Raw genomic sequence first — 12,429 nt, forward strand, 5'->3', positions numbered from 1 at the left:
GAAGCATAACAGTCAGAGGACAACAATCACACAGTAAAACAGGATCTTATTGGTCTGATTTTAATGCAGCATGTATGAACTTTGCTTTCATGATGCCACCTACATTGTCTTTGCCTGTGAAAGATCACAGTCCTCTTGGCACACTGTGGTCTTTCAGCACCACTGCCAACACACCACAGAGCCTGGTGGGAATTTGGTGATTGATTTTACTTCTGCACTCAAAGACACCTACACTCTACGTGATGAAATGAGGTAAACGGTTGAAGAGTAACATAGGCGGGGAATCTCAACGCACGTCACTGAATAAGAGGAAAATAATGAGACTTTTAGAGGCGGAGCAGTCACTGGCGCTACAGTACTGGAGACCTGAACATCTGAAATGATTCCTTTCCTACTTCATTTCCATTGAGTAGTCGACTCTGCCCATAGTGAAGTTATAGCACTTACTGATAGTGTGTGTCTGGTACACAGAACGATTACAATGAGGTTTCGGGATGGTCTTCTGAGCGAAGTTGCCAATGAAGGAATATTCACATTGCTGTTGCTGTCATTGACTCCTGAGTAGTTTTTTAATAGACATTAAATATAATGTATACTCAAAGTCACAGTACAAATTATCACAAGACAACTGTAGGGCAGCCAATACATCTTGACATTTTCATTTGCACACTGACCTGTGTTGCATTGTGTCAATGACTCTGTATTGTGTGTGTGTGTGTGTGTGTGTGTGTGTGTGTGTGTGTGTAACACAAACTTAGTTTGTTGTAAAGTATGAGTATCTTCCCTAATAGTGGGTCCCTGCTCTTTCTGCATCATCTTCATGTGTAGTGCCTCGAGGCTTAAAGGGTTAGTTCAGCTAATTCCCCAAAACAAAGTAGCTATACTATGATGCCCTCTGTCACCATCAGGTTGGCGCCAGAAGTACGTAAGAAGTGCTAACACATTTGACACATTTAACATTGGAAATGTAGAAAATCGATGTTGCTGACATTTTAAAATGATGAAATTAATTTAATTTGTGGACCAGCAGAGTCTATAACCGAAAGGCAAAGACAACAAACTATCTGCTAGATATATCTTTACAAATTAAATAGATTTATTTAGGTAAATCCATGAAACATTTCATCTTGCACCAGGTTTCAGCTCATGCATTAGCCACACGAAAGTACTGAGTGTCCCTAATAGTTCATTCGTGGGGTATAGACAGTGTATCTGTGCGTTACAGAGTAGTCTGGTATGAAGACGAGCCTTCCTCTGAGCTGCTGTTCAGTAACGGCTGTCTCTCTCCGTAGCTCGGCACCCTCTTCTTCCTCTGGTTGCGCTTCCACTTCCTTCTTGCAGAAACAACCACCACAGCAAAGATTGCGGCGATGATTGCCCCGAGGATCCCGGCCCCCAGGAGCCACGTCCAGATCTGCTGGGCCTGCTGGAGGTAAGGCGTCAGGAACTCCTGGACAAACCTCTGGCCTGTAATGGTGATATACGATGTTAATCATATTTTATGAATGACGTCTTATAAAATAATTAAGAAAGAATTATGGAACCTTTACAGAAGTAGTTGAGAACATTTTGATTTGGGCTATTTTTTACGTGAGTGACTTTATGAACTGAGAAGACTATTAAAAAGGAATGCATAACCATCAAATATTTTATGCGTTCAATTTCCATCTAGTGGTGAAAGATATATCAATATATAAAATCATTTACATTTTAGTCATTTATTTAACAACAGGTCCGTTTGCACAGTTTTTTGTTTCCTAGGTAAAACAAATCATAGACTTCGAAATTAACAGAACAGCCAACAATCGTGGCTCAATATTGTAATTACTACTTCATCACATGTGCAACTTAAAGCTTCCACTACTGCCACTGATTTTGAAACACAAATGATACATTATACTATAATATCTAATGAAAAATACAATAATATTTAAGTACAGTAAAACTGATTAAATATGCGGGAAATGCAATATTAATGTTATATTTGAAAAGTCCTGCTTGTATGTATAGAAGGAACATTTGTACATCGTCCTTCTGTACTGACCAGGGTCCAACAGGTAGGCATACTCAAATCCTAGAGCCTTGTCGGTCAGGAAGTAGTCTCCGTTCCTGTAGAGGGGCAGGAAGGGCACCATGTAGTGACCGTCATTGTGGCCAATGGGAGCATTGGATTGTGGGTAGTTGGTCCGGACAGGCTGGTGTGTCCTGAGCCAGCGCTCAAAGATGCTGAAGAAGAGGAGGAAGAAACAGTGGAGATAAACAGGAGGAAACAGAGGTACCTCCTCCCTTCATCTCATTTCTAAACACATGAATATTTGATCAAATGAATGTGGTTTTTCGCTGCATTAATTAAAAACAACTGAAAGCGCGAGCTCTCTTGTTTCATCAGTCGGTGCGGGTGGTCATACCTGTCGATGAAGGCGTGGTGCAGCAGGAATATGGGGTCGTTGGCTGAACCCTGCACGGAGGACATGGAGCCGTTCATGAAGACGTGCAAGGCGTTGTGCATGGTGCTCTGGCCTTGCACTGCCATACCTGAGGTCGGACTGGCAAAACCTGCAGGAGGAGAGAAAAGTGCTCATTGACTCATCTTTGTGTCACTTTTGATACGGCCTAGACAGACGATGTCAAACAAACTGACGAAAAATGAACAGAAAATTGATTTACTCAGTTTAAGTGGGAAGAATTTGTGTTGCTTGTCTTTGAATACACACTTATGAGTGCATTTCTTACAGTGTAAACCAAGTGGGACAAAACAAATTAGCCAGATTAGACAGTTGATTCGGTTTTGGTTCAATGGTTAATAAAACGGTTCAATGGTGTTTGTGTGTTTGTGTGTTTGAACCCCTCGTACCCTCTATGACGTTTCTAAAGCTCATATTGGCAGATCGGTCCATGGGTCCCGTCTCGTACTGGGGGAGGCCCACGGCGAAGTCCACATCCGCTGTTGTGGGGAGTCTCGGCGTGCGGGTGGTATCATGGTTGCCGGGGTTACGCAACAGTGGACCCTCCCCGGTGGCGTTACACAACGCCTCTCTGTTGTTGTACTCGTCTGGCTGGGTGCAGATCACCTACACGCACGCACACACACGCACGCACGCACACACACACACACACACACACACACACACACACACACAAACACTTCTTTGATATACCGCCGTTAAAGAGCTCCACACATCATTGAAGAGCAAGAACTATACTGCCGAGTTTCTATCGGAATTTTCTGAATAAAGTCTTTCCATTGCTGTGTGAATAAAAATCCTTTGAAGTAGGATTTTCACTCTGATCCTTTTTGCATGTGTTTCAAAACAATCCATCCATTTCTTTGGATTAAAAGGCTAAACCAGCTTTGGAACAGCAGATATGCCGAATTAAATGTAAATGTAAAAAGCCTTTCTTTGTTTTGTGGGAAAGGGAATATTGAGGCTGTTATTAATGGATGAGAAGATTTTCTCAGAGATCTACACAAAGTGAAAACCTTCTGTTTTTTTCTGACAGACGCACTCACTCAGAGCCAGAGAGAGAAAAGTCTACCTTCCATGAGGAGAAGACCGAAGCAGGGCTGATGAGGTTGGGATTGAGGGGGCTGCGTCCGCCCATCAGAGCATCGGTGCACACCTCGCAGGACTCGGCATCCCTCCAGTCCCAGTATGGGATGGTGAAGTTAAAATCTCCCGTCAGCTTCCTTATCTCATTCTCCCAGTGGAGCAGGTAGACCCGGTGCCACGGCAGAAATGCCCCGGATTCATGTGCAAAGTCGATGTTTGTCCATACGTTCCCCGGCCCTCCCAGGAAGGCGTCCCGGGACACGTAGTAGTGTATCCAGACAAACAGGTCATAGGTGTTGATGTCGGAGAACATGGGGTTCTCGCCGTTTTCCCCCATCTCTGCTCTCGTTGCCGTGGCGATCACGTAGTCACGGCTGACGGTGTTCTTGGCCAGGTTCAGATAGGAGACAAACTTCTGCTGCTCAGCGGGCAGCATGCTCAGGATGTTCCTGCGCACTGACTCCCTGTACTCGGCACAGTTTGAACCCCAGTAACCAAACCGGCATTCGCCACAGTTAAAACCTCCGTAGTTTCCAGCACAACGACACGTCCGGTTGAAGAAAGCTAGAGGCCAGCGCTCCCTGTCATCTATCCCGCTGTGCGGGTACTGGGGCCCGTGGGGCTCTTCTGAGACCTCCACCTCGGCGCAAAACCCCCGGCCCGACAGGGCCCCGCAGGCCGAGCCGTCACCGTCCCACACCGGGCAACACTCTTTGGTCCGGAGCCCGACTGAGTTGGCACACGGTCGAGGGAACTGGCATAGAGAGGTCCCAATGAGCTGCAGCAGGACTACGGACGCATACAAGCTCCACATGGCGAAGGTCAGACGGCGTAAGCTCCCGCTGTAAAAGGTGGACACGACCGTACCCGGAGGAAATACCTCATAGGCTTCAGCTGGCAGAGTGAGATGCAAAATGTGGCACTGCTGTTACTAAAAAAAAAAAATCCCTCTTTAGGTACCTGTATTCATACAAGCGACCAATTACTAGCGTGCTCGCTTGCAGTTTGCAGGTTTTGAAACGTGCTGCAATCGAACCCTCCACCGAAGCACCTTCCTCCTCACTCCTACACCACAAGTCCAGCTCTCTTGCCACTCATCGAGCTGTTTTAGGGGGCCGTCCTCTTGCAAAGTGTGTGATCCCATTGTGATCTCACGCACTCTGGCAGGCCTACACACACATGAACCCCCGCACACACACACACACACACACACACACACACACACACACACACACACACACACACACACACACACACACACACCACACACTCAAGAATGTGCACTCACACTATCACATGCTAAGGATAATTTTCTTGATTCCGCTTACATTTTGTCTTAAGACCAGGCGGCCCCTGATCCATTCTACCTCGGGCAGAACCTCGTGTGGTGTGTTTGTGTTTGTGCGCACGACCCTCTACCCTCGGCAAAGACCAGAGTTTATGCATGATCAAGTGTGCATTTGATGTGCGATAGCTATTCTAAAAAAGATCTTGTAATCCGACATCTTATGTATATTGATGTGAGAACAGAAGAGAAGCAGTTTGCTATTGTACAAAATACTTATTGACCGTGACCAGTTTCTTTGTCAGTTGTCTTAAAAGTGAGGCAGATTATCGAGTATTTACAGCACTACAACTCTCAATATAACTTGTTATCTATGGGACCACAGCTGTGTGTGAAGAACAAAGATGTAGATGAACATCAACAAATGGGTAATGTGCTCTAGATCAAAGCAGAGCTGTAAAATGAGCAAAATTTACAACACATGCAACACTATAGAAAATATTTGACTGCAATAAAACATGGACGTAGCTTAGTTGTAAAGCATGAAGTTACAGTATTGACTGTATTTATGAGTTTAAACGCCTGTGCGTCCTTTAGGAAACCTTTGATTTCATTGACCCTTTTAAATATGAACAGGTTACTTGAGTGGTGTTTTCATAGCGTGGCGAGCCCGACCCAACAATCTTTAATACGTGGAAACTAAGAGCAGGACGGACTGTGGGACTTTCTTTTCCCTCAGTGTGTGCTGGCTCCTCTGATTCCTCAGACTATCGTGGCCTAGCGTCGGGCCCAGGGCATCAAACCTCGGGATCACAAGCCGGTCACATGCTGCCGTTGCCAGGCACGGGGAGCAGCTTATCCCGCTGCAGGAACCCAGTAGTACGCACATGAATGACCATCACAGGATAAACCTGTCTGCAGGGCTACTCTGAGTGAGCATTCAGTGTGTGTGTGTGTGTGTGTGAGTATAAGATAGAGCGCCCTTTTCTTTGGGTTTACTGAGAATTGCACCTTCTTTGAAGCTCTCAGGTTACAGCAGTTCATACCACTAACTACAGAATATTTAACAACCACTGACATGAAGTAAAGCTTTCTGTTAATGTTATTATTATTTTGCCCTAACCAGACACAAGAGGGCAGCATGACCCATTTGTTGCCATTTAAACAGAAGAACAGTCAACAGGATTTTAGGATCACCAGTTGTAATTAGAACGGGAGGAATTGAAGGTCCAGCTGGAAGGTCATGTGACTTTTTTCAGTTCACAAAGATTAATCACATGAAAAGCCCTGGAAAGGACAACTTCAAAGGGAGACATTTTACATAGATTACACATTGTTGCCCAAGGAGCTAACGACCTGTGAATCGGATCGGACCCCCTGTTGAAGACCTCTGAATTAAGGTAACCATAATCACTATCAATGAAAATAAATGTTAGTTACAGCCCAAGGATGGCTGGATTTTTCTGTATTGATAAGAGTGGCTCCCTTTTATTTAGGACTTTCATGTCTGCAAGGTGCATTTCACATACGGCACCATCCCTAGTTTGTGTGCTGTCTCTATTTTCAGGGTTTCCTCGACAACATGACAGCTTGTCAACCTGTGTTGACAGTTAACAATCGACACTGAGGCTGCTTCTAGTTTGTATCCACCCAGACTCTGGATCAGACTTTGGAAAAACCTGCCAGCGGATCTGAGGACACGTTCCCTTTGCTAAAGCGCTTTGAAAACACACCCTTTCTTTCAAAATGTTATAAATAAACAATGCTTACAGTGTTACACGTTATCATTATGTTATACTACATGCTACATTCAGGACTTAATATCTGCATAAATCTGCCAATGATAAAATACGTTTTCCACTTGATTACATTGTGTTTTAACTAGTTTCAACATTTTTGGAGAGTGGAGTGGAACAAATATGGGAGGACAGACCTGCCTTTTGCGTCCAGCTGTTTGACTGACGTGAAACTTGTTGCCATCATGACACTGTTTCAACCTAGGAGGAAGTATCTTGGCTCAAATGTAAATCATGATCAATGTTTAGTAAGTGTCAATACCTGGTGCAACACAATCAAGATGATGAGGCTTATTAGCAATGAATGGCAGAGCTTAGATGTTTACCATATGTCACAATCATGATGATTAGTTCAATTCAAACAAACAAATGACAATTTCCCAATCTTTACATGTTCACTGAAGCATGAATCACATTTCACGGGAAATAATGTTTCATAACGGATGTCCTCATTTCTGTGTTGGCATTATTTGTTCTCTATTTGTCCTACTTAGTGTAGGAGTATCACAGACAACTGACAACCCTGTAATTCATCTATGTCTCCATGGCAACCATAGGTATCCAGTGTTATTTTGAAATGCCATTGAATAATTGATTTACCGACTGTGTCACTGACTGGATGATTTATCTTACATTTCAATCCAATTCTTCAATCAATCTCACGTTTTAACATCGAATTAAATTTTCACGCAAATTTGCATCAATCACGTTTCAAGTTTCCTCCTGTAGCATCAAAGAGTGGAATTTGTGTGTGCGTGTGTGTGATTGTGTGTGTGAGAGAGAGAGAGAGAGGGAGAGAGAGAGAGAGATTGACTTGATTGGCTGCATATTTTACTACAGCAGTGAACGGTTGCCATGGAAATGAGACCACAGATTATTCTGGTATTTCATTTGTTTTAAACCTCAGAAAATCCAAGACATGTTGTAAAGCGACAGCAGACAGAAACTGGGTCTGAGTCTCCAGGCATTGTTGACGTCAATGTAAGTGATCAAGAAACCATTTACATGTTCAGGGAGATTCTCTGATAGACAATAACACCAGCGTATTCAAGAGATCTATATAACTCATATAACCTTTAATCTAAAATGAAAAGATTTTACAGTGTTAGCAGCGGCGTAGGATTATATTCATCCTGCAGCTTTTATTGATATGCACCACTTTGGTGGCTGTTTGATTGAATATCTGACTTTATGACCTTAAAACAAATGCTGGACTTTATCACCAGCTTTAGTCTCTGTGATATAGTCTGAGGAGGATGGCCAGGTACATGCTGGCCGGCAGGTCCCCCGTGTCCTTCAGAGGATCCAGCTCTTGACTCACTCACACACACACACACACACACACACACACACACACACACACACACACACACACACACACACACACACACACACACACACACACACACACACACAGGGAGAGAGAGGTCAGGGTTAGTAAGGCTATCACTGCATCAGCTAAAGCCGCGTCCAGCCTGTTTGTGTGTAAAAGACAGTGTGGGAATTGATGTAGTTGTGTGCGTGGGTGTGTGTGTGTGCGTGGGTGTGTGTGCTTGTGTGTAGCCTATATCTATGCCCCTTTAATGGTCTGTTAATCCCAAATGCATTTGGCTGGCAAATTAATCCAAGCCTTGTCAAAACCAAGCTCTCTAAAGCCCTTTCTATCTCCCTATCTCGCTGTCTCTCCCTCGATGTCTCATTCTCTCTCTCTCTCTCTCGGGCTACTCGCAATCAGTGGGCCTGTATCTCCAGATGGTATCTTGGAGGTAGGTGTGATATCGAGGGAAAGACAGAGGGAGAGAGAGAGATAGAGATAAAGAGAGAGAGGGGAGAGAGAGAGAGAGAGAGAGAGAGAGAGTGAGGGAGTATGACCTGTGACGCCATCGCAGCTTCCTTATTGGAGGCGGAGAGGAAAAGGACAGGGGGGTTCATTTGTTGCCATAGTGAAAAAGTAGATTACGCACCGACAGCATGATACGCTGATGGACGCGTGAGGGATGCTGTGTTTCTCCAGGGGCATTCACCTGTCCTGCAAGCAAAGGTATGTAACTTCTATTGCTTTCCATTCTTGGAGGTGGAAATGATGCAGTGGCGTGACCGAGTAGAGAGCGTTTATCATGCATATATTTCACCTGAAGCAGCAAGTTCATGGGGATGCACCTCAAAGTGACGCATACAACCATTTACAAACAATCACTTATATTATATTACGGGGAGAAAAGGTGTCTATAGGCTTCTCACTTGGAGCTGATGGCGACATATGATATATTTTAATTTATAAATTCCCTCCTCTGCAAAGCTTGCAAACGTCAGCGAAAGGGTTGGTTATCAAAAGTCGTTTTAATTTTTTTAGCCCATTCTCCCCCGAGATACATTTCTAAATAAAACAATCCTCAGAATCAATCGTTATCATGCCATTAAGAGCTGAGTACGCAAAGAATCTGATTTCGTTACTGCCGGTGGCCGTCAGTCACCGGAAGATATGACTGCGACGTCCGCCGCGAAGCAGGACGTTTCCATTAGATTTGTATTGATTTTTTTTATTTTTATCTTTATCGTTAATGATTTGATCTTTGTGGGACTTTTAAACGGATTCCAGGCGAAACTGTAAGCCCGCAGCATAGGTTAATTGCTTCTTACTCCCGGGACGGCTGTGGAACTTCAAAATGTTATCGATCGCATCCAATGCGTCGTTATCCGAGCCCAGTGTCACCTCTGATGCCTGTGATCAGAGCGGCTGGACGGACGGTCCATCTTCATTCTGCAAATTAGGAATGTGTAGGCAGAGCACCGGGCAGACTGAGTCGGGTGGAGGAAAATGCAAAAACAAACGTGACGAAAAAAAAAAAGTAACGACATCAAACAAACCACTAAGCTGGGCTTGAACCACACACCGCCCGGTGTCTCGCTATGTGTCTATCTGTCCGCTGCCCCCCTCTGCTGGCGCGATTTAACACACCCTGCATACTTGGGAACCCTCTAAAAACACGTGTTGGCTAAAACGCCGCGTACACTGATGCTTGTTAAAGCGTTTAAATCGCATGTTGTGTTGTTGGTACCGGAACTCAGCTCTGATTGGCTGAATCACTCTCGAGCCCTTTGATAGGTGTCATGTCAAATTCTTCACCCCCAATTAGTCTCCTTCGTCGCGTTGTTGTAAAGGTATAGTTGACGACTTTTTGGTGTTAAATAGGATAGAAGTGGAGTTTGGGGAATATTGGAATCACAAATTGACGAGGAGTTAGCAAGGTAAACGTAGTGGAGCCGCCTTGAAGCTAGGCTAACGTCCGCGGAATAATTCTGCTAACGTTAGCTAGCTGTTAGCCGAATATGCGTACCATAAAGTAGCGTATCACTAGCTTAAAGTTAACTTGACCTTATTCGCTAAAAATATTTGAACTAGTTACATCTAACTGTTAACTCATACAAGTTTAGACGTTTGACGCAACACAAGCCCGTCGCACTTTAATAAGTTAAGTAACGTTAGTCTGCGGACCATCTGCTAGCTTGACGAAGTTAAACTTCTTGTTGGTCCTCGCTTCTCATCACATCGGGAAGGAAGAGGTCAGATAAAGGACAGCCGGAAAGGAATGCCTAAAAACAAACGTGAGGCCAAGAGGGGCTAACTTTTAATTTAAATGTGGGGGTTTGGGTCAAATTAGAAAGGTAACATTTGGGAATATTGGGGCGGGTGAGCGGGGGGAATAGCGGAGAGAGGAGAGGAGAGGAGAGGAGCGGGGGGCGAGGGGCTGGAGAAGGAGGAGACGAAACGGTTGGGATGAAGAAGAGAGGTGTTTGGAGACAGGCTCAGGTGTGCGTGACGGGAAAACATCTCGAGCTCACAGGCTACTGGGTGAGTGAGTGACTGAGTGACTGGGTGTGTGTGTGTGACAGTACACGCCGGGCTGCACATAATCGGCAGGATCTTTCCTCTGCGGCAGCAACTTGAAAACCTAATTATCGAGCGGGACCGTGCAAGTGACGCCGGAGGGGACATAGATTCATATAAGGTGAGATTTACAGTTCGATTTGACAGAATCCATTGGCTCCATGAAAGACAAATGCATTTCCTCAGACTTATCCTCCCTACCCTGCTCAATATTCTGCTCAGAGTGATTTTGTCGCACTTTGGTATCACCTATTGTTCTTGCAGTGTTTATTTGAATGGATTCACCTCCCAGTGAGATCTGGACAATTCATCCTTGAGTTGAATTGCAAAGGTCACACCCGGTAGCTATGTTACCCGGTTAAAAGAATAGAGCAGCCGGTTGCACCGAAGCGAGCGGTGGGAAAATCAATTCACGCGAATAAGACGGAGAGGGATCAGAAACGCTGTTTACACCCGCGCATTCTGTGGCTATGTTCATTTCAGACGGTGTCTCTGTCATGCCTTTGCACCATTCGCTTGTAAAAAAAAGAAGAAGACAAAATGCGTGTTTGTTTAAATTGGTGCAAATGACGGACTCTAGTATCTCTCCCGTCGCGTGGGACGGATGCGCGGCGCTGCGCCAGTCGTCGTCGTCGTCGTCTTCGTTGTTCCTGTTGTTGTGCTCTCTGGATCTGATGTCTCTCTCGCAGACAGCAAGTTTGACCGAACGTGTCTGTAATGGGGGAGAAAGTCCGTGATAAAACCTTGGCAGGAAGAAGTGATGTTAAGGTCCGAGCTGGTGTGGGAGAGGGGCTCCGCTGTGTCACCTGTGCAGGGCAGCAGGTAAACCCGTGAGTGTGTTTCCCCTCTGCGACGACACACACACTCATGTATTATTAATAATATAATATAATAGTTTGCGGTGGCTCGTCGTTTGCAGTGAAGGTATTTGGCTTTATCCCGTGCATGAATGGGTTTAGAGAGATTCTGATGGTGTTTGACATTGTCCCACCCTTTTATTGTCGCATAAGGTCATTGAGTGTCACGTCTTATTTATTTAGTGGTACTTGAGAGGGAATACAAATTTGCTGTAGCGGTCTGGGAAAATACACTAGAGACACAAATGTGATTGTCTCTTAGCCCAAGCGATGTGGTCTGGGAGACGGCAAAAGCTCCCAGTGGCACTGTGAGAATTCTTATTACATAGCAGTGGTTGGTGAGGATTCAAAGATACCTTTTTAACTTTAAACTTGCTAAAGCACCTTGTTTCCTGAGGCCCAGGTGCAAAAACAATAGTGCCTCTGTCCACTCGAGAACAACAGCGAATGAAACCACATTGTCACATGCCCACTCATCAAAAGCCTTCCCAGGAAATAACTAAAGCTCCCCAAAAAACTGTGGCACCTTTAACTTGTGTACATCAGAAAAGGTGGTTGACCAATTTGGGTTGCTGGAGAATCATTTCAGAAACACACATAGGGTGGCAGTCGATGGTGCACATTTACTCTGTGTTCATTGAGGTTTCCCAAGAAGGATTTCCATTTGGCTTACCAAAAAATATGCAGTAACGAAGTTTTTACGGTCAAGAGAGCAACAACGAAAACTCCAGATGCTGCCCAGCATTTATTACAAACACAAATGTCTGTCATTCAGAAGAGAAAATGAATGTCCTTGTGGATTCTATTAGATGAATTGTAATTTTTATGGTCCCAACTAATGAATAGTAAATTAAAGGCTTTCACAACACATAAAACAGTATGTCAGCACTAATGAAACTTGGCAAATTAAAGCAAGACAGAGAGGGGGCAGTTTGTCTCTGCCTATGTGCACTCAGTCTGTGTCTGTAAGGTGATTTGGAAGGTTTTATAATGCCCTTGTGCGCAGTTTAGATAGACCAATGCATATAAATGCCCAATGGCGTGTGCAAGA

General features: G+C 44.6%; 2 protein-coding genes across 5 annotated transcripts in view; one reads left to right on the forward strand and one right to left on the reverse strand.

The window, feature by feature from the left end:
* Positions 1-541: 541 nt before the first annotated feature.
* On the reverse strand, positions 542-4,601 carry tyr (tyrosinase). Its single transcript, XM_037464935.2, has 5 exons — positions 3,538-4,601; positions 2,855-3,071; positions 2,409-2,556; positions 2,045-2,226; positions 542-1,467 (listed from the first exon to the last, which is right to left on the reverse strand). The coding sequence occupies exons 1-5, from the start codon at positions 4,363-4,365 to the stop codon at positions 1,220-1,222; spliced, it is 1,623 nt and encodes a 540-aa protein (XP_037320832.1). The 5' UTR covers positions 4,366-4,601; the 3' UTR covers positions 542-1,219.
* Positions 4,602-8,392: 3,791 nt separating this feature from the next.
* grm5b (glutamate receptor, metabotropic 5b) overlaps positions 8,393-12,429 on the forward strand; it is a 52,741-nt gene continuing 48,704 nt past the window's right edge. The window contains exons 1-2 of one of the 4 annotated variants that reach the window (XM_037448939.2): positions 10,367-10,485; positions 10,574-10,642. The gene's annotated coding sequence lies outside the window, so the exon portion shown is untranslated. Of the gene's footprint in view, positions 8,674-10,366; positions 10,486-10,543; positions 10,643-12,429 lie in introns of those variants that run through there. The other 3 variants (XM_037448850.2, XM_037449027.2, XM_062561123.1) reach the window with 3 other exon arrangements.

Source organism: Pungitius pungitius, chromosome 3, assembly GCF_949316345.1.
Source record: "Pungitius pungitius chromosome 3, fPunPun2.1, whole genome shotgun sequence".
NCBI classification, from domain to species: domain Eukaryota; kingdom Metazoa; phylum Chordata; class Actinopteri; order Perciformes; family Gasterosteidae; genus Pungitius; species Pungitius pungitius.